The sequence below is a fragment of the Montipora foliosa genome, chromosome 11 (genome assembly GCF_036669935.1).
Source record: "Montipora foliosa isolate CH-2021 chromosome 11, ASM3666993v2, whole genome shotgun sequence".
Lineage (NCBI taxonomy): Eukaryota > Metazoa > Cnidaria > Anthozoa > Scleractinia > Acroporidae > Montipora > Montipora foliosa.
In genome coordinates this window covers 20,374,461-20,395,722 of record NC_090879.1, presented here as the reverse complement: position 1 = coordinate 20,395,722, position 21,262 = coordinate 20,374,461, and the positions used below count along the sequence as shown (strand labels likewise).

Here is a 21,262-nt window from a genome sequence, read left to right as displayed (position 1 = left end):
GCTACTCTGGTATGCAGAATGGCAATTCAAGACCAAGAGTCGAGACTCTGAACAAAGGTCCATTCCTCCTCCTTCTCGGGAGCGAGGCTTTCGGCACACATGGAGCACGTGCTGTTTTCACCTGAGCGGCACGTTAGCCAGGTTTATTTATCATCTCAATTATTTTAATTTCGTTAAGAATAAGACTTTTCAAATCAGTGACACAAGCATTTTTCAAAGTGATTGCTCTTTTTTCAGGTAAATACTTGATTTATATTTTTTTGTATTTTTCGCCCATTTCGGTGACTTTGTCGCAGAAGAATCACGAAGTATTTTCACTGTGTGCTAAGTAATTTTACGGGAGCCTGGAGACAAGTGTGTTTTTCATTGATATAAAATGACTGGGTCGTGTGGAAGGAATTTTACTCAATTTCGCTTTTCTTTCTGTACCACTGCGCGAAGAACTTACGTATTTCGCTACGATGACGATCCAGCAAGCGAAGACTGTGTGGAGGAAGGCGGACGCAGTTTGTTTTGATGTGGATAGCACGGTTATTATGGACGAAGGTATTGACGAACTTGCGGCATTTTGTGGACGAGGCAAAGAAGTTTCACAGTGGTAGGTTCAGTCTAATTTTGTTAAATCCTCGAACCTTCTCACTTCTCTGGTCTCGTTTCTTTTAACATTTATATTTTCCGAACCAAGTAAGCTTATATCGGATCATGATCCCTTGAGCTTCTATCTTCGAATGCACTAAACAGGGTACAACGAAATCTGCCGGTCGATATGTAAATAACATCTTGCATGACCGCTTTCGTTTTTTTTGATCAAGTTCCCTCAACCAGATCCTTGGGATGGTGTCCCCAAACCAAAACGGAAGATTTTAAAGATTTCTTGGAATCCTAAGGCAGCGTACATCTGAAAATTTAATATTTTCGCGTGAATGGTGACTAGTTGAAAAATAGGATTATGGTCTTGGACTACGGACTTACAGCAGGTGGTTTTCACGTTGCGTCATAGCCGCAATGTTCAAGTTCAAGTTTATTGTTTAGCTTCAGTACAAGCATAAGGTGCTTGAAATATTAAGAAAAGCTAATGACGAGGAAGCCCAAAGGAAACCACTGGGCTTGTAGAAGATAGGCTCCCTCAATTATTAAATTAATATACCAAGTATGAACCCATGGAAGTATAAATGTTACTGTAGATCGTAGGCAGATCTAGAGCTACTAAACAGTGAAATATTAAGGACGGTGCCTACTAATTCAAAGGTGTTTTTGCCCCGGTGTATGATTATGTAGGAAATGTAGATGCTAACAAGTGTTATTGAAATTCAAAAAGAAAATTGGGAGTAACCACACATTTTTCAAAGATAATTGATGAATAATATTTGTGGAAAACTTTAAAATGCCGAGAAAGTGCTGCCTTTGTAACAACATTAGCAAATGGTTAGACTTTCAAGTCTTCGCAAATAAGGACTATAAATTGCAGGTCCTGCCTTACAGCCTTCAATGTTCATAAACTCGGTGGGATGTTAAAGATTGCACACACTAATCGAAAAGAGTACGGTGTTGTGGTCTGGTCTTTTCATCAGCCACATGGTCAGCTTGGCATAATCTTCTGAAGGAGCTAATGATTGATGAGACCGTATAACAGCAAAACAGGCAGTAGTCAAATCGAAGGAGTCCAATTGCTGAAACTGGTGAACTGGTAAACTGGTAAACTGGTAAACTGGTCAACTGCCATGCATGAAATTTCAAGATTGTTTTGATCAGTTTAAACCATTTCGCAAATAATATTATACATCTGTGCACTTCACAAAAACGGTGTTTCATGGTCTTCCCAGAAACTTCTACTTAATACTTATTAGTTTAAGTGCCAAAAATGCCAAAAACCGTAACTCAATTTTAACTCAAACTCAACTCAACTCGCAACAAGATCAATAGTCTATCTCTGATGGCATGAGTAATGCCAAAACGTGTCTTTCAAAAGTTGGTTCGTGTGTCTTAAATCTATTTTGATTTTGTCATTGCCAGGAAGTTTGGAACTATCCAAATGCTTTTGTTTACATGAATGGCCAGGAAATGGCAAACAAAGTTAGACTGGAGAAATATACAACAATCCAATTCCAGGGAGTAAGCATAGCATCTGAAAATTATGTTTGTATCTCCTTGCTCTGTCAAGCCCCATCCTCCTTCCCTTTAACCCAAACCACAATGTGATATTTAGATATATGTAGATAATAAAAATATTTATTAATACAATTTCCTTCCAAATCCGCTACTCTCATGGTGGGAGTGGAGGCGTACATGTAGTTTACATACTGTTATTGAAATTGACACCGCGAAATTCTTGTCAGAGAAAAGTACATTTTTTCCAAGCTCAATTGCATGTGGAGTCAAGGCTGCTGCCTAAGAAAATTTTAAAGGGGCCCTCAGAGCTAAACGCTGAGAACGTAGGAGCCCAACATATGAAGTGAAAGGTGTTGCTGTGAAAAATTAAGGCCCCCAGAGCTATTCTTTGGGAGCCCCAGGCTACCGGGCTCCCGTTAGGCAACAGCCTTGGGAGTAAACTGGTAACTATTTCTTTAGATGAAATACCTTAATTACTAAGATTATCATTCATTTGGTTTCTTGATGAATACTGGTAATTCATGTAGTCACCAAAAACATTCCTTCACCATGCTGATAATGATGTCTGGAGATACTGGTTATAAATTCTAGGCTTATACCTCCAGCTGGGACAAATGGCACAGATGTACCGATAGAGGTCAAGCAGTTGCTCTTACGCAGGATACAATTAAGCACCAGTGGAATGTTTTCTCTACCCTTTCATGTTAACTACTACTAACTTTTAAGGGTTGTTTGCCATACAAGTGTAAAATTTACAGAAAAATTAGTGATTTGAAGGCTTAATGTACATCCATTGCTAATTTTCATAATCATCATCAACATCAGCAGCATCATTAGTATTAATTAGTAATAGTAGCAGTGTGATTAGTATTATTTTTGATTTAGATTTTCACACTGACCAGCTAAGGGCAGTGGGGAGATTTCAAAGCCTGACAGCAACATCTGGATACTACTTGATACTACTCGATACTTCTTTTGAAATGTTTTAGGACTATCAGGGCAATGGGAGGAGGAATATCATTTCGAACAGCTCTCAGAGAAAGGTTGAGCATCATAAATGTTTCCAGAGATAAGGTAAATAAAAGGTTGCCCTTAAAATGTTTGAACTGTAAAAAGCAATTTTTGAAAATAGTTCTTCATTAGAGTCATTTACTCACTGTGTTAATGCTAAAATGTGTTATTAAAGGTACCTTTAGCTCTTCGCATTGTGTTTATAAAGAGACAATGTTTCTTATTGTTCTTTAAGGGAATTTGGCAACAACTAAGGAGAAACTCAATTGAATTTGATAGCAATAAAATACAATAAGACTTTGGGAGTTTCTGAAATCAGTATATATCCTCTTCAGAGCATTATTTCAGGGAAAAGTCCTTTTAGTAAAAATAAGTTTTCACTCACATGCCATGGCAAAGTACTTAGTGCTTCATGGTTTGGTCACTTTCAAAAGAAGATAAATGGATACAGATAACCGAAGAGCTTATTCTTGATTTCCAAAGTCAACATGTGTGATCATAAACTACTACAGTTTGGTAATAACTATCCATGCCAATTCTATTTAATTCATCTTTTACCTAGCTTGATCAATTTATAGAGAAAAATCCTCTACGGCTCACACCAGGAATAAGGTATGCTTGGTTTTTGAAACCGTCCTGATTTTTCAAGGCTGGCAAGTTTTCAATAAAATTATTAAAAACTGAAGAGTTGCTCAAATTTTCCACTTTTGGAGGGATTCAAGTCCAATAATTATTATATTGCAAATAATAAAGTGATATGACTCACTTTGTTTATTCTCTATAGGGAACTTGTCCATGCTTTGCATGAGCGAGGCACTCCAGTTTATCTTATATCAGGTGGATTTAAAAGGATCATCCAACCTGCTGCAGAACAGCTTGACATTCCTAGTGATAACATCTTTGCCAATAGACTCTTGTTTGATGATGAAGGTACCGTACCTATGTTGATCCACTGATCATGACATTGGTTTATGCGGGCTGACTGAAATGCCCTTGATTGCAATGAATTAAGTGGTCTTGTTTCAGCATTGCTGAGTAATTCTTTGTGGACTTGTTTAATTACCTCATTGCTAGGTTGTTTCAGTGGTTTTGATGAAAGCAAACCTACCTCAGAATCTGGAGGAAAGACAAGGGTTGTGGAACTTCTAAAGGCAAAATTTGGATACAAAAAGTAAGTCTGATATATTGAACATGTGGTGGAGTAATATTGATATATTTTGTTTGTTGTAATAAATTATCACGCACACCTGTTTGTTCTAAATTACCATACTGCAGCACCAAAATTATTGGTGATTATTAGTTGTAGTTACTGTAATTTCTGGCTGATTGCCCGTCCAGCACATTACTCGCACTGGCACATTTTTGTTGTGTGAAGAAAATAAATGCAACAGATTACCAGCATCAGCCTATAAACTGCACCCCAAAACCAAAATAAAATTATCCATTAAGGCTTCAAAAGCCTTACCGGTAAGGTAGAATTTAAAAAACTAAATGCAGAGTTCTTCATTCATTTTAATCAACATATTTTGACAAAATTAACAGTAACAGAGATTCCTGCTCTTTGGCAGACTCTTGAAGATTGAAAAAAGAAGATGATCAGTACTTAGGGTAATTGATGAAATGTGTAACCGAATAAAGTTGCTTTTCGAATTGCTGAAAACACAGCGCCATATTGAAAGTTAAAGCGAGGAAGCCTGGTTCAAAAATCTGACGAGTTTGTTTTTTTACATAAAGAGCTCGGATCAAACCATTCAACAGTTTGGCAAAAAAATGTTATCTCTGGTTTTACTGGTCATAAAATGTCACTTGAAACAGGAAAATAATCTGTGGCTAAAGCTAAGAACTGCTTATATGATTTGACTGATGTTTCTGAACTTTTTTGTACATTTTTTTCGCTCCAAAATGGGAGATGAATGTGTAAACAAGTAAATTTTGTGCTTAGTGTTTTTGATGTGAAGTGATTTAGAAAATTGCTGCAAAAAATTATCCAGTTCTACATGTACTGAGTGAAGTGCATCTCTGTTGTCAACCAGAGCAGCTATGGCAACTACTTATGAGTTATCTGTCTATTACCAGAAACACAAATTTGGTGTATCAAGCGGTAAGTATCAGTACCATGATGAAAAACACCACAAACCTTTCACATGTTGTTTTGTCCAACACTTTATTTTTTGTCTATTAGTCACACGTAACATCAGTCATTTACAGCCACCTGTAGCCTGCAAGCAAGCTTGCTCGCAGGCTAGGCCGCCTGCATTTGTTTACACTTGTCTACAAGCACCAGTAATGACATTAATATACAAGTACTGTTAATATCAAATTGAGACACGAGCCCTTGATTGAGAAACTGGGATTTGAAAATCACACGGTCACTGATTAGTTGCCGTCTACACAGTAAGCAACCTAGTCCTTCCTATTACCTGCTGTTGTCCTTATTTTATGCAAAATTAACATATTACCCATGGGTAATTGGCCAGAAATTACAGTATTTTCCATGGTACATTTCCACTTATTTATTTTTACATTAAATTACATTTTTTTCCTGCACTTGATGTACACTGTAGCTTTGACTTGAGCCACTTCAATTTTCATTAAGTGAACTAATAAACCTTAGCCCAGTGAAGGCTACTTGAAGTTTCTGGTTGTGAAAAATGTTGTTTAAATAATACTGTTATCATTGAGAAAATGTGGCAGCTGTTTATCTCTTTATTCCTTTTCAGTTTGGTTATGATTGGTGATGGCGCCACAGACCTTGAGACGTTTCCCATTGCAGTAAGAGTTTTTTCCTTTTATATCATTCACGAAGTAGTTAGACTTAGTTACACTTGAGTTTTGTCTTCATCATAATAATAATAATTATTATCTGTGCCGTTGAATGAATGGACCAAACTGAAACTTGCCTTTGTGCTTGCTATCATTGTGAATTTGTCCTGCTGTTTGACCTCCTAATCCCAGCAGTGTCAGGACCAATTATTGTCAACTGGACCTTACTTAATGTATAGCTTTTCTAAATTGCTTTTCCCCTCCCAAGCTGAATGGGCTATTGACCCGTGGTCCTTGAGGGTGAAGGGTCTAATTGTTTTAGTATCACCCAACTAGTCGGACAGAAAAGGCAATAATAAAGTTAGCAAATGCAAGTTGAAGAAATATTTATTTGGGAATAAAACGAAAGAAAGCCTCGCGCTTTTTGCTACTCGAGGACTACTACTAATAGTCCTCTAGTAGCGTAGCCAATCAAAATGCAGGATTTGCATTAGTCCACTAGTTGGGTGATACTAATGTAAAATTAATTAATCAAAGGATTTTTCTATCATCGTCTTCTTTCCAAAGGATACGTTTATAGGGTTTGGAGGTAATGTTGTCAGAGAGAAGGTGAAATTGCAAGCCCCATGGTTTGTTACCAATTTCCAAGAACTCTTACAAGAGCTGCCGCCATCTCACACTTTAAATGGACTTGAAGCCTGTATAAATGGTGAAGTAAATGGCACAGAACGTCATGACAGTGGAACCAGAAATTAAGCAACTTGTTGTAAGAACTTGATCGCTCGCAATTTTATGCCATGGTGGAGCTAATTTACAATAGAAACTTATGGGGGGTGCTGAAACAAAAATTAATGGTCCTATCTGTCCTACCATTGCGATGTGCACACTTGTGAGGTAATATTCTTAGTCACATCTGTACTTGTACTTAAAATTATTGTACTTTACGTTCTCTGTTGTCAGACCAAAAATACTGTGTGTTATTTGTGTTAATTTACAGGTAAATGACAATGCAGTTTGTTTATTGACATTGCATCAATGGACACAATTTAGTTTACTGATTTTCTGGCATCTAAAGGAGAACAAAGCCATTTTTTTCCCGCCGTTGATTGTTGTTGAAGTATCACTTGTTTTATGCAAAGCCTAAAAACGTTTTTTTACAGCTTTTAATTTTCCTGAAAATCGTGGTTTTCGTTTTATTTCATTGACTTCCAAAGAATTCTTTTTCTTCCAGTTACTAACTGTTCATTAGACAGAGCATTTGTGTGCAATGTCATGGCAGCATGATAAATGGCACTCTTTATTCGGAGTCACACTCGATAAAAGGGCCATCTTTCTTTGTATTGTGATGTCATTCTAACAACTATCCCTTTAGTTGACATATTACAAAGAAATATGTACAGTGTGACAGAGTTCATACTGAGAAAGCTACATAAGATTTTCTGTGAACTCAATACTGTTCAAGAAGAAAGAATACTTTTCATGGTGTTTAACAAAATTATGCGATTTATAATGTACATTATAAAGCCTCAGAGAAAATTTTAGCTTCTAGCCTTAGGTCCTTCTTTCACGTTTAATTTCTCTTTGCGTGAGACTCTTTCAATACTATATGTTTTCAGTTGCGTTGAGTTGTAGCAATCATGTCTATATCATGTGAAATAATGATCAACGTAAGTCCTTCTATTCTATACAAGACGTTACTTTATTTTTGGAAAAAATGCTCAACGTGGAAATATTGTTTTTCATTATAATTCAAATTAGAATTGAAATAATTATTAAGAATATTCACGGATATTTTAACTCCAAATAGGCTTAACTGCAGAATACCCCGCCACTCGAACTATATTCCACGTAGCCGGCTACGCGGTACCCAGAAATAGGAATGCACAATACTGTAGAACCACTTGGACTAAATTCCAAATGAACTAAATTTCAAAATGGCGCAGCGATGTTATATGTGCTGGCTACGCGGTACGCGGTACGCCGTGACATTCCTCGTTCTTAAAGCGTGAAAGTTTAAGTAATTCCACAGACAAGAGACTGTGGACTCGGAAGAGCGCGCGTCACCAGTATCAACGTGAAAACCTGACAACAGAGATCTTGTGCTGAACATAGCACTCGTTTCCTGATTAACCCTAAGCGTTCGTTTCAGAAATTAGGCCTAAGAACTCTTTAGAAATTTCATTTCATTTCATGGTTCGCTTAAACTACGCTTTTTAAAACGATCGTGTGATGAATATAGCACTCGTTTACTGATTAAGCCTAAGCACTCGTTCAAAATTTTAGCTTTCATTTTACGGTTCGGTTAGGGTTAGGGTTAGGGTACACTAGAATTTAAATTTTTAGGGTTAGGGTTAGGGTTAGGGCTAACCGTAGCCAGCTACTTAAGATACTTCGCCATCTTGACTTCAATTCTTTCCGCGTACCGCGTAGCCAGCTACTTAAGATACTCAATGTGGGGTATTCTGCAGTTTTTTAATTGCAATTGAAAATATTCACAGGTTCCTGCAGAATCATATTTTATTATTTAATTTAAAGATTATGTTGGTACTCAATTTAAACGAATAATTTATAGGGTTGTTTTAAGCCTTGACATTACTTTGAGAAATCGTTTTAACAAGGTGCTCGTTAGTCATGTGCAATAAATACTAGTTAATATACACTGTACCTCAGATGGACTACGGTTGACTTTAAAGGCTGGTTTTCACTAGCGACGGAGTCGGAGTCGTAAGAGCGTTTATGACCCAGTGAAAATCAAAGATCGGAGTCGTAAGCGGAGTCATAAGCTCGACGGAATCGGTGTCGGAAGAATCAGAACGTTCCCATTTTCTTCCGACTCCGCTTATGACTCCGTCGCTTATGATCCAGTGAAAACTAGATTGTCGGAGTCGGAAGCAGGAGCGGAAGAACCAACCAATCACAATGCTTGGAATCGAGAATTGTGATTGGTTTATTCTTCCGCTTCTGCTTCCGACTCCGACAATGCAGTTTTCACTGGATCATAAGCGACGGAGTCATAAGCGGAATGCGTGTTCTGCTTCCGACTCCGACAGTTTGATTTTCACTGGATCGTATCGCTCTGCGCTTCAGATTACGACTCCGACTCCGTCGCTAGTGAAAACCAGCCTTAACTAATCTTGTTATATTTTCGACCTGAAAGTCATTTAAGCCTACATTGTACATCAGATTTCTAAGCGTACATGTACCTTTACCATTCTTCGTTTTCTTTACCCATCACCGTGTATTTTATGTCTGAATTTCAAAAAAAAAGAAGCCCATTATTTTGTTGCTTCAAGATTCCTCAACGGGCTAGCGCTGATTACGGATGATAACAATTCATTCTTTTGCAGAACAAACTTCCTTGACCCTCATTTCTCCGTATGGGCCCAACAAATCGAGTGGCACAGGAAATGTATCCCATCGGCCAGTTCAGTTCTGGTAGCAAATGTGGACTAAAGTGAATGTATGTTTGAAATGCGCATTTTAAACGGACGAGAGAAGTGATTCTCGCGCTTAGTTGGACAAATTAAGCAGTTGTCTCTTATAGACAACTGAATTAAAGGAGCAAGGGTGGCACAGTCGGTTAGTGCGCGGCCTTGGTGCAAGAAATCCTGAGTTCGATTCCCGGAACTCGCATCCTTGTTTCGACTTCTTTTCTTTCAGTGTAGCTTAAGTAGCTTTAAATACCCGTAAAACGAAGCACTGATGGAGAGGGCGGAGTAAAATAAGCGCACCGTCGACCTCAGGTTTGTCATTTGAATTACTCACGTGTTATCGACGTTAAATATGGTTGCCTTACATTGCTTTCATGAAGCCACACAATTGGGAGCATGGGTTCGAATCCCGTCGGAACCACCCGAGTTTTTCAGGTGTCAATAAGAGACGATAGACCATTTCCGAGTTCTTGTCTGCCTCCACTTCAAAGCGAGTCTAATTGCGAAAATTAGTTTTCATTCAATTTAAAGTAGAACATTCGAATTACCATCACAACAACTTCGCACTTAGACTCGCTTTGAAGTGGAGGCAGACGTGAACTCGGAAATGGTCTATTTCTTAAATTGTCCAGAGAAGTGCGAAGGTTGCTTCGTTTATTCAAATGTGGACTCTTGGCAGGGTCTGGCATCTAAACCTCTCGACGCATTTTATTCCCCTTTATGAAGAGTTGAACCGATCAACCCAGATATTCAACTGAGGTCTAAGCATTGATTTAAGTGATTTGGTAAAAACTGCAGAATTCACTGATCGGGTCAAAATCACAGATTTTAGTCTTGAACAAGTTATGTTGATCTTTGGTTTGGTTTATGAATAGTTAGCTCTCATTGAACTGGATCAAACGGTTGTTTTGTCGGAGTTCTATGATGAAATTCGGCTTTACGTTGGGGAGAGCCAGTTTACGGAAGACAACCATATTTAGAATTTTATTAACAATAACGATTAATTAATTAAACGGGTTATGGCAGAGGGGAACTAAATCCCCATATAAAACCATACTCCCCCCCTCCCCCCCCCTCCCAAAAAAAAAGAACTCGTATAATCTAAAACCTATATTAACCCATTGACTCCCGGGGGTTCCCCATTGACGAGTAAAATCGTCTGGCCTGTTTATTGTCGATCTCGACACGTTGAAATCGGTCCTAGAGAAAGTCTAACAACCAGCGCGAAAGAGGACCAGTGATACCAAATCTCTCTAGTTTTAAGAGAAGAAGGTTGTGTGGAACAGAAGATTTCGAACGCCCATTGAAAGTCCAAAAAATAGTGCATCGCAAGAATGATGCCCTTGCCCACAAGTGAAATTAATGAATAAGCTGAATTGTGCACCAGTAGCCAGGACGAAAACCAAATTGATGATTACTGAGTAAGTTATTTGATTCAATAAAAGCAGAGATATGGTTGTAAATAAGTCTTTAAATTATTTTAACCAGAAGGCAAGTTTAATGAAATAGGTCGATAGTTCGTTACTTGTTCTGTATTGCCTTGTGAAAGATTCCACATTCGCTGTCGCCTTTATCGACCTGATGAATTGTAAAGACCGCGGGAAGGAGCTCTTGTTTTGTGGCACCCTCATCGACGGCGAAGAAGGAAAGGAATTTTCTTCTGCGTTATCACTCTGTTGGTTTGCTGACACCAACTCTTCGAATGTGGTGATTTTGTCTTTGCTGTGGCTCGCATTACTGAAAGCTCAAATTACAGGGACCTGCGCATGCACCCTTGACAAAGTCAAAACTTGAAAAGGACGTGTAGTGGTAGCCACCCACGCAGACGTTCTTAGGGTTTCTTTGCGCCTTCGTCCCCCACTAACGTCTGCTGAGCGAAAAACCACTTCCGTTCGTGGATTACGGACCAATCAGAGGCCATATTCCTGTTTAGGGTAAACTCGTGTTTTGTGTGGCATCGTTTCGCAGCATGTGATTGGCTATGCACAACACAATTAGTCAATGCTGATTGGTTTCTTTAAATAGTGGGCAAACAACCGTTGAACGAAAATTGCTTTTCGTTTCAGCGGGGGTTACTGGGGGAGGAATGCGTGACAAAGAAGCTTAGACCGTCTGCGTGGTAGGCTACTGTAGCACCTAAGTACTCTGCGCCAAATTCCTTTCCTATAGTTCACAGCTGCGTGCCTTTCGCCCATTGCGTGGCCCTCGTTCTTTTTGTGTGGTACCAAAACTATAATAACTTGCGCGTGCGCATGTTCTAAAACTGATACAATGACCCAAGCAACAGCCTATGACTAAGTTTGTGGTTACCTAACAAGGACGTAACAGCTGTAAATTTGCATTTGTAATAAGCCAGGCGCCGGCGTGAAGGGCCTCCTCTTGTTTAATAATTGGCGAAAGCCTGATCACTTAAACTGTTAATTTGAACCTTTCAGCCCAGGCATTAGTCTTTTCCAATATTGTTTTAATTTCCTCCTGAATCTAGTACGGTTTTCATTAACCCTAACCCCAACACCTTAGCTCTCTTGAAAGGTGCTATAGTAAATTTTTTTCATCATTATTATGGGAGATAGAAAGTATTCCTTGTTTTGTTTTGTTTTGTTTTTGTATTGTTTTCTTTGGTTTTTTATCTTGTTGTCACATCAGACAGCAAATTTGATTACTAGAGACATTTATGCAAATGACAATCTTGTCTTTTTTGAAGGAAAAGAGAGAGGACATGATAACGGGCTATGGAATTCGAACTGGCAAAAGGCCATTTTTTAACACACCAACACCATCATCTCAGTATGATTTTGCTTGTGACGACCTTTCCAAAATACGCTACGAAAAAATATGTAATGACAAAAACATTTGAACCTTGAACCTAGAAAAATTTTACTCTTAACTGAACTCGTGTGAAAAAACACGGTACCAAAACATGAATTCTGTGAACTACTAGAGCCCCATACCTTTTGATACGTTTTCGCCAGTCATCCACACTTGAAAAGTGGAGCGTTTCAGTTGAAAACGCTTCAGTTTTAAGTGTGGAGAGGAGAAAACGGATCCTTTTGAACTTGGGCGATGACGTAAGGGGGAGAGACAAGTTTTGAAAATGCATTTGCGTGGATAGATGAAAATGAAAACTTTTGAAACGATGACGTAAAGAGCGTGGGAAAACTTTGAATACGTTTGTTTTTATCGTTTTTTGAGCGTTGAATCGTGGATAATTAAAAACGGTAGTGAGGATGGAAAATATTTTTCTTCGTTTGCGTCGAGATAAAAATGGAAAAATTTGAAGACATAAATGTGGAAGCGGTCTCGGAATTATGCAAGACATACGAAACAAATATAAAGAAGTGATAATTGAGTTAGCTGGTGAATGGGTAAGTGTGTGCGTCAGTGACGCAGTTAGTGCATGAGGGAGTGGGTGACAGAAGTGGACAAATCCAACCCATAGCAGTACTCGTCATCATATCACCGAGTAAAAATGCCACTTCTTTTCCAAGTGAAGCTCTTTTTATGATTTCCACATCGAGGAAAGATCGTGCAAGATAAACTCCAGGAAACACGAAATTGTTGTCCAGGATTGGCTGCATTTCTGGACATATCTCACCTCAAATGCATTGGTGTACCTACATTCAGTTCTTCATTATTTGTTACTTACATGCAAAAGATTGATGTTAAAACATTAACTATTTATTTCTGGAAAATCGAGAGAATTTGTGTGGTACATAAACTTTATGGTTAGTCTTCTAACACCCTAGAAGCCGGCAAAAACATAAGACAAGGCGTTGAAAAAAAGACTTTCGTTGCAAGCATCGAACTGTTCGTTTTCGTCAATCCCTTGCGCGCAACTGTCAATCCACGATTTTTTTTCTGGTAAATCGTCCCCTAAGCCCTGTTGGGGCAATCATTGATCTTTTCACGTTACATATACGCCAACCAAAATGATGTTTACCTATGATATATCAATTTTTCACCATCCGTTAAAATTAAATTATTTTCTTGCCACTTTACGGACGGAACCTGATTTCGAGTATAGTAAGGCCCTTTTTGGAAATATCACGATATTTTCTTCATGGCGCTGTGTTCAGTGTAACTGGCTGGAACTGCTCTCTTTACCAAGTTGTGATTTCTCGGGACAGCTCTTGGAGGCATTTCATATAATTAGGGAGGTTGTTGTCTGTTGTTCATTACACAATCGGACCGGTTGTTCTTTATTGATCTCCTTTTATACCGACTGTTTGTCGAAGAAGTTTTGAGTCTTCTTGAGTCTTTCGTCGATTTGATTAACACCATCCTTTTTAGCGCTCTCCAAAAGTCTTGTTTAAAAAATGTGTAAAGCAGTGGGTTGATCGCTGAAGCGAGGTATCTTAAGATTACAGTGACGTGCGCAGCGGTCTCTAAAACATCATAGTTTGGCTGTATCCACCGCTGACCAATCATCGAGTAAACAAGACGCAGCGTAAACCAAGGAAGCCAGCATAGTGCAAAAACAGTTGCCATGGTGGCGAATATTACCAAACACTTGATTTCGTTCCTCTTCGTTTTACAAACTTTGCCACTATTAGGTCTGTAAAGAATGTTTCTCCGTCTGCTTTTCTGGAGCACTTTCCTAAACATGGTGACGTGCGCAAACGTTATAAAAGTATTGGGCACTATAAAAACCACAACAACGCAAAAAACGTTGAAAATGAATTCTAGTGTTAACCCAATTTTGATTCCAGATAACCTCGGGGAAAACCAACCGATTGGAGAAGCTGCCATGAGCCCCGAAATTAGCCATGCTCCTGCTATGGCCAATAGTATCGTCCTCGTTTTGATCACGTGGTATTTCAAAGGCCGCATTACAGCAATGTACTTCTCAGCAGTTATCAAAATGATGTGACAAGCTTCTGTTATGGCTACAAAATTGTGTGAAACTTCCACTGCGCAGACCAGAATGAAGTACGTTGCTCCTTCGACCACAGGTAAAAAAACCATAACAAAAAGAATGATGTTCAAAGAACCGTTCAAAAAGTCGCAAACTGCTAGACTGAATAGAAGATAGTTTGCGGCCTTTCGTAAATGTTTTCTTTTGTAGAAAAGAAGAAATACCAAACTGTTTGTAAGAATAACTAATATTCCGATGGGAATTAGTTGTGGTAAGGCCTCAAGGTCTTGTTCAATCTTCTCATTAGTGGCTGTTGTGTTGCTGTCGTTTTTCGCATACATCTCCTCTTTTTTAAGTTGTTAGGACTGTTCTTAGCCAGACTGAAGTTATTTATTACTTGTTCTCGAAAATCTGTTTCGCTCTGTTGGTTTTGTCCTCAATGAAGATAGCACCGTTTTGTAAGCATTGTTAGACTTTGACTTTGGATCTTTCATACAATGTGCAAATTCCGGTTCCCAGAACAACTGATCAATTTTGATATTTCACTTTCTTTTTCATTTCCTGGAAAAGAAGTAGAGAACGAAATCTTGTTAACTTAGGGCCGGGGCAAACGGCCTCAACATTTGTTTCAAAATCCGTTCGATTTGGTTGAACGATGTGGAGCGATGTTGGCTGCTGGGGCGGCCTACAATCCGGGTGGTTTGCCCCGGGCCTTTAAGCCTGGTTTCCATATGATCTGCAACGGTCTGCGTCCATCGGAAGCTGTCTGCGTCGGTCTTATCGCAGACCGGACGATCGTAAACACAGGAGGCAAGTGTTTCCATTTAAATATGAAGCGATCGCAGACAGACGTACAACTAATCCTCTGCGAAGCGAGGAGAAAAAGGAACGCAATTACTTCAAGTCTGATTGGAGGTGTTTCAAGGCGAACAATAGTGTGTCGCCGATAGGACACTGATCATCTCAGACACACGTTCCCATTAACAATTGTCTTAGTCGCAAGCGTCGTAATGGTCGGGAAAGTAGAACTAGATTCAACTTTCTCGATCATCCAGACTGTGTGCCGCAGGTCGCCGAAGACGCCGCGCGCCGAGGACAGTTGTTTACATATGCCTGCGACGTGGAGCAGACCTACTGGAGATCGTGTCGCAGACCGATCTCAGACCGTTACAGATCACAAGGAAACCAGAATAAAGAGACTTTTTTCAATGACATGTTGCAAAGCTGATACTCAACCTCGGATTTCTCCAAAAAAGGTCAAATTCCCTGATAGGTTTATGATTGCCCCTTCATAGTGAGAGGGGTTGTATAACTAAGCCAGTCGTGGGTGCATGGTGACTCTAGCGACACGTCACACATGTTATTTTTGGCAGGGACTAATAAAAAAATTGCAATTTCCTCGATTGTGATTGGCTTAAAAACTCCTATTTTCCACTAATTCACTTGCCAAGTTGTTATCCGACAGTTCAATGAGCCATCACATTTAAAGTTGTAATTTAAATCAACCAATCACAACCTTGGTTTCAATCACCATATCAACAGTGTACAAACTCCTAAATTGGGGCTCGCTTTCTGTCTTTCTTTCTTTCTTTCGTTCTTTCAGAGCGACATTAAACCATTTACGCCTCCTTTGTCAGTCTTGTCTCATAACTTGGCTATTCTTCTTTTCTCAGAAATTGTAATTTTCGTGATTAATTGGTAAGAGGACTACGTGTCGTCCAATTCGGTCTGTAATCATATTCGTGATAAACTCATATGATTACAGACTGAACTGGACTCCACTACGTCCTATTACCATTAATAATCACGTGGGAGCCAATAAAACAACGAACAAATATGCATGAGGGGAAGATGACTTCAATCCCAAATACCAAAAAACATCATCAAGTTCGTATGATATATTCTGAAAAGAGTATGAGTACCCGCCACTAACTTTACTGCGTGACAAGTGCTGCCAGAGCTTTGCTGAATTATATTACAATTATCCTTGGTTTTTAGGAAGGAGATGTTTGTTCAGCTTTCAGTAGTAAAAATCAAATGTCTACTTGGTCTTACCTAACAATACATTAATCCCTTTCTTAAAAAAGCGCCAGCATTGGCTGAAAAGAAATGGAACTTAGTGTGTATGTTGTGGTTTAATTTTGTTTTTGGTTTGAATTTTTTTAAACCAGTGCATTTTTTTTTTTCAAACCGGTTAAAATCTTTTAAACTGTTTTCTTTAAATCAACGGTCTAAAAAAAGGGGTGCACTTAAAAAAACAGGGACTTGGTTTTTTAGAGGGTCTAAAAAAGAACTAGACATCTTTTCTTCCCTTCTACTCACCTACCTCTCCCTTATCCTCTCCAGCACCTCTGCCAAACTCCACCCTTCCTTCACACATCTATCCCTTCTTATGTACACCCCCTATATACACATCACTACTCACAGACATATCATCTTTCTCAAAACCTTTTTGTATACTCACCAGAACTTGATCTTGAACTCTCTACCTCTGATTCTGCTGCCTACTCCTCAATCCACTTGACCCGACGACAACAATTGATGCGAACTCTTCTGGATAATTTATAAATGAATAGTTTACGGTCAGGGTTTATTTTATACATACTCCATAAACTAGTTATTCATTTTTTGCGTGTTTATGGACTTCGACTTCGTCTCGGTCCATAAACACGCAAAAATCTTAGCCAATATCAAGCCATCTTGAGCTCACGCTTGGTCAACAACCCATATATCTTGCACAAGAGACAAATGCAACTGAAATAATTTCCAAATGGTATAGAAGAAGTGCTCTTGATGTAGCGCGTTTTGTCATCGTATAATTATTGACCGTTTATGCTGCACCTTTCAATGATAACTGATATTTTTGAAGGAAACAAAAATCAATTATTCTTTCGCCTTTAGCATTTATGAAACATCAAAAAACGATAGAAGCTTACTGAGAAAGGTTGAAGAGCTTACCCACACGTTGCAAGAAGCATGTATTGAGCTTTTTTTAGATGAAATTCCCGAAATGACATTGCTCGTACTGTTCCTTGTGTAAAAACTGTCATGTCAGTCGACAAAAGTAATTTGCGGCGAAGCTCAAGTTCATGCGGAAGACTTTTCAACAGCTGTTGCTTTACCATTTAAATTCATTTGCAATTTCATTTATGATTAATGCACAGAGCAGCTATACGCGAGGTAGCTCCCATGTTACAGAAAATGCTCTTTTCTAAACGAAAAATTGTCATGCAACCATTACATAATTATAGTCCTTCACACTGAGCCTTAAAATGTTTGAGGGCTTCCAAAACGCATTGACACTTTTTGATGTTGACTTAGAATTTCATGTTCCATCAAAAAAGTGTTCCTTATGTATTATTTGCGACAGATATTTATGTTTTGAAATTGCAGACTCTGCATCGATTATTCAGAGGTTAGCTTGAAGACTTTTAATATCCAGCTAGCCAGCAGGTAATGAATACTACCCGGTGAAGCGAAAAACTTTCTATTCACTCCGGCATTTAGGGCATATTCCTATTTTCATTTTATCAGACGGTTCCGATACTTAATTTTTCTTTTCTCCACATGTTCGGAAGCGCGTTTCATTGTATTCTCACGAAAAACAACAGTGTAGGTTTATTTTCAATTAATAAAGTAGCTCACACCAAAACCAAAATACTCTTCAAAGAATTTAGCGCAATAAAGGTTTGTGCGTGTAATCTTTTAATGCATAACCACACACAGCATTTCCTCTACCTTGCTTTGTATCTTGTATCTCCGATTAGCATGTATTCCTCGTGTGCGTGAATGTTGATCCTTTTTTTTAATGTTTCCTAATGCTTAGCTATATTTTTTATTTTTTATTTCCGGAACAGCTTCCCTAAGCGATTTTTCATGGCACGTGCATAAATTTTCTCATAGGGGGTTTTTAGCTACGACCCTGACGATGCAAATGAAAGGTCGACTCGGATAAAAAATAGTTTCGTTTTTTCTTATTATTCTGCGTACTTTTTGTATTCGGCATTTCCAGTTCGTTTCAGTAAAGAACACCTATGTTGTTGTAGTGTTGAGAAGGTAAAATGGTTGATAAAGGCCCTGGTTAAGATAAATACAGAAGAAGGAAACTTAATACTAATGTTCTCCAAAGAACCTTAACTTCCCCTCAGTTACAGAGAAGATCTATAAATAATGAGGTTGCCGAAATTTGCCTTTCCCATTAAACCTGATATCTGAGGGATCAGCAATGTGTTATGACAATGGCAAGTTGTTTTTATTCAATATTTTCGCAATTTGACTTTATCTATCGCATTTCAGGCCAATCTTTTGTTTATAATACGAAAAAGAGCTGACTACGATGAGGGCTAAAAACAATAGGCTCCTTTTCACAAATATCCTCCTTGTTCATATGTTCCCTGTGGCGTTAACGAACCCACACAATATTCGAAAAGAGTAGGACATGGAGTCCCCGGTGTTGTGACTGTCCTGTTCTCTCCAGTGGAAGTAGCCGGCTTGGCGTGGTTTCTCTTTAAAAAAGCTTGTGGTGTAGCAGAAACAGCCCTGAGTCAAAAGGGACTTTGCGAACATGTAGATGTAGATCATGTAGATGTCATGCCGGCCTTCTCAATTGGAATCTCAATAATCTTTGTTAACTGATTGACTTTTGAAATATAAGCGTTCATGAATCATTTTGCTAATAATGTGACTGAGTTTTATCGTAACTAAACAACTAACAGTCGCAAACAAACATTGAATAGTTTCCTACCGTGATTAATCGCGAACAACCGCGAAGTCACAACGGTTCAGCTCCAACTCTGGGCACTAAGACACTGAACCATAATGATAGGAGATTTCTGTCTACACTGAGATTCCACTTATAAACAAGTTAAGAGTGAGTAAGCATGATGCAGCACTTCAATGTCACATTGCAAACACAAAATGATGTATTTGAGATGTGTTTACTCTATAAACAGATCATTATTTAATGGAACGTGTTTTAAGTTTTTTTTTTTTGCTTCCCTTTCCATAATAAAATAAAAAGACTTACAGTCCTTCAGGTGATAATGCACTGATCGGAATTCTACCCACTCCTGATAAAATCTCAGTTGTCCGTTATTGCTTGGTTATCAGCACAGACAATTTTATAATTGTAAGCTGCGTCTTTCATCTAATTGGGTGTGGGACGCCACAACACAATTACTGTGTCATGACGAAAAACAACCATGCTGCGCGAAGGGCGTGCATCTTGGTACGCAAACGGTTTTCAGGAATCGTCGACGCACAACGGTGAATCTTTGATTCCCCTTCAACTAATTGCCGTTTGCTCTCATTTTTGTGGAGTTCTGAAGCGTATTGCGTACGTAGAAATTTCTTAAATATATTGAGTGGGTCTTTGATATTTATCTGTTATATTTGGCTTCTATGTATACAGTAACATGTTTCATTTATCTTGTCACCGGTAATGGATTTTTCTTTCAAGAAGGATGCCACAGTTAAAAGCAATTGACGAGGTCCTGATTTCGAGTGGTTTTGTCAACTATTTACTGGCGTGCCTTTTGACTTCCATGACCACGCAAAAAGTGGCACTTGACCGATTGGCTGAGAGAGAAAACGATAGTAAATGTACGACCATCCATCACGGCCTTTTGTTGATATTTCAGGTTTTGCCTTAAATTCTCCTTCAGCTGCGTATGCTTAAATAAATAAAAGTGTTCCTATTCTTTTTAATGAGCTTTACAAAGGTGCGATATCAAAACAAGGAAGGTTGAGCCGCAACGCAATAGTGCGGTTATAGTGATGAGTCTCATGAGTGTCAAGGTAGTCAGTTAACGAGTTCACATTTGAAAAATTAATAACCGTTTTTACGTGGGCCCTGTCACGCTTTATGTAGATTGCTAAAAGTGCCATTACATTTGTGAAAACCCCTGCAATTCAATGATGCACTTTGTTTACTGAAACCGAATGTACTCTACTAAAACTATTTTCTGTTTTCCGCGGATTGCCAAGATTGAATGGAATGGATTGTATTTCCCATGAAAAGTCGTTAAATATTAAAATTAAAAGCGCATGAATAACTGCGAGACGTGCTGGTCTTAATGGCACAAAAGATACCAGGACCTTGAAAACCAAAACATAGCAGGAATATAGTCACGTTTCGATGTGATTCATCGTCGAAGACATAAAACAAGAATGTAGATAAAACTAACGCCTGACACATCATGAGGTCCGTGAGCTGCGATACGGATTGCAAAGAGAAACGGTTACGTGTTCAAAAGTGGGCAAAGAAAAAACTTTGGATTTTGAGATAAACTAAAAGCGGTTGAAATTAAATTGTGCTTTATTGCCAAAAATTAGTCTACATCTTCATGTGGTAAAATGCTGCATCGAAACTTAGGTTTACACGGTCGCAGAAGGGTGGGATACAAATCCCTTTTTATCTCTCTGTAGACGCAGAAATGAAACGTGAATTAGTTTAAACATATTATTTTCCTAATTGCCGAAACCTAACAAGAGGACTAAGTGAACTTTTGTAACGATGATGACATTTGAGTACTGGAGAGCATATGAACACCCAGCAGCAATTGCAAGGTTGGAATAGACCTCTTTACAGTTGTGTGCTTAGTAACCTGGCCTTTAAATGAAAGTGAGGCTGTTCTTGACCTCGTTATGATACAGACCTCCCTTCTTTTCTTATGTTAATGATGTTGTGTAAGAATTTACATAACTGATAGCAATGAGGTTACTCTCCAAACAAGGTAAACTTCAGCCTCACTTTCATTCATAGGCCTGGTAACTAAGCACACAACTGTAAAATGGACTATTTGCGTTTATCAAGAATCAAGAATCTTTATTTCGCTCATTCTAAAAATAAACTACTTTATTCAATTAATAGTAAAATTTGAGCTGGGTAGCTACGTTGACCTATTAGTTCTCATACACCTTATTCCAAAATGGCCGCCATTTTAGTATTCATTTCTGTCGATGCAAATCGGCCCTTATGGCCTCGCTTTCAAACGTAAAATTCAAAAGGATATTTAACCTTGAAGAAGACCATAAGGGCCAATTTGCATGGAAACAAAAGAATACTAAAATGGTGGCCATTTTGGAATAAGGT

At 38.6% G+C, this 21,262-nt stretch overlaps 2 protein-coding genes across 4 annotated transcripts; one reads left to right on the top strand and one right to left on the bottom strand.

Annotated features, from left to right (window-relative positions):
- The first annotated feature begins 121 nt into the window (after positions 1 to 121).
- On the top strand, positions 122 to 8,540 carry LOC137974859 (phosphoserine phosphatase-like). 2 transcript variants are annotated; one of them, XM_068821852.1, is made up of 8 exons: positions 122 to 237; positions 442 to 598; positions 3,099 to 3,183; positions 3,683 to 3,732; positions 3,905 to 4,050; positions 4,195 to 4,291; positions 5,841 to 5,892; positions 6,451 to 8,540. In XM_068821852.1, exons 2-8 carry the CDS (start codon positions 462 to 464, stop codon positions 6,637 to 6,639), a joined length of 756 nt encoding a protein of 251 aa, XP_068677953.1. In that variant the 5' UTR covers positions 122 to 237; positions 442 to 461; the 3' UTR covers positions 6,640 to 8,540. The 2 variants fall into 2 exon arrangements, with proteins under 2 accessions (XP_068677953.1, XP_068677952.1); XM_068821851.1 differs by lacking the exon at positions 122 to 237 and having other exon boundaries at positions 352 to 598.
- A 4,361-nt stretch (positions 8,541 to 12,901) lies between these two features.
- On the bottom strand, positions 12,902 to 18,990 carry LOC137976389 (trace amine-associated receptor 1-like). Of its 2 annotated transcripts, none has more exons than XM_068823732.1 (3): positions 18,914 to 18,990; positions 16,634 to 16,722; positions 12,902 to 14,730 (listed from the first exon to the last, which is right to left on the bottom strand). In XM_068823732.1, exon 3 carries the CDS (start codon positions 14,508 to 14,510, stop codon positions 13,464 to 13,466), a length of 1,047 nt encoding a protein of 348 aa, XP_068679833.1. In that variant the 5' UTR covers positions 14,511 to 14,730; positions 16,634 to 16,722; positions 18,914 to 18,990; the 3' UTR covers positions 12,902 to 13,463. The 2 variants fall into 2 exon arrangements, with proteins under 2 accessions (XP_068679833.1, XP_068679832.1); XM_068823731.1 differs by lacking the exon at positions 18,914 to 18,990 and adding an exon at positions 17,128 to 17,234.
- Positions 18,991 to 21,262: the final 2,272 nt, after the last annotated feature.

Coding starts and splice junctions, on each gene's coding strand:
- LOC137974859 (XM_068821852.1), top strand. CDS start 462: ATGACGATCCAGCAAGCGAAGACTGTGTGGAGGAAGGCGGACGCAGTT. Junction 599..3,098: donor GGCAAAGAAGTTTCACAGTG/GTAGGTTCAGTC, acceptor GAAATGTTTTAG/GACTATCAGGGCAATGGGAG. Junction 4,292..5,840: donor GCAAAATTTGGATACAAAAA/GTAAGTCTGATA, acceptor ATTCCTTTTCAG/TTTGGTTATGATTGGTGATG.
- LOC137976389 (XM_068823732.1), bottom strand. CDS start 14,510: ATGTATGCGAAAAACGACAGCAACACAACAGCCACTAATGAGAAGATT.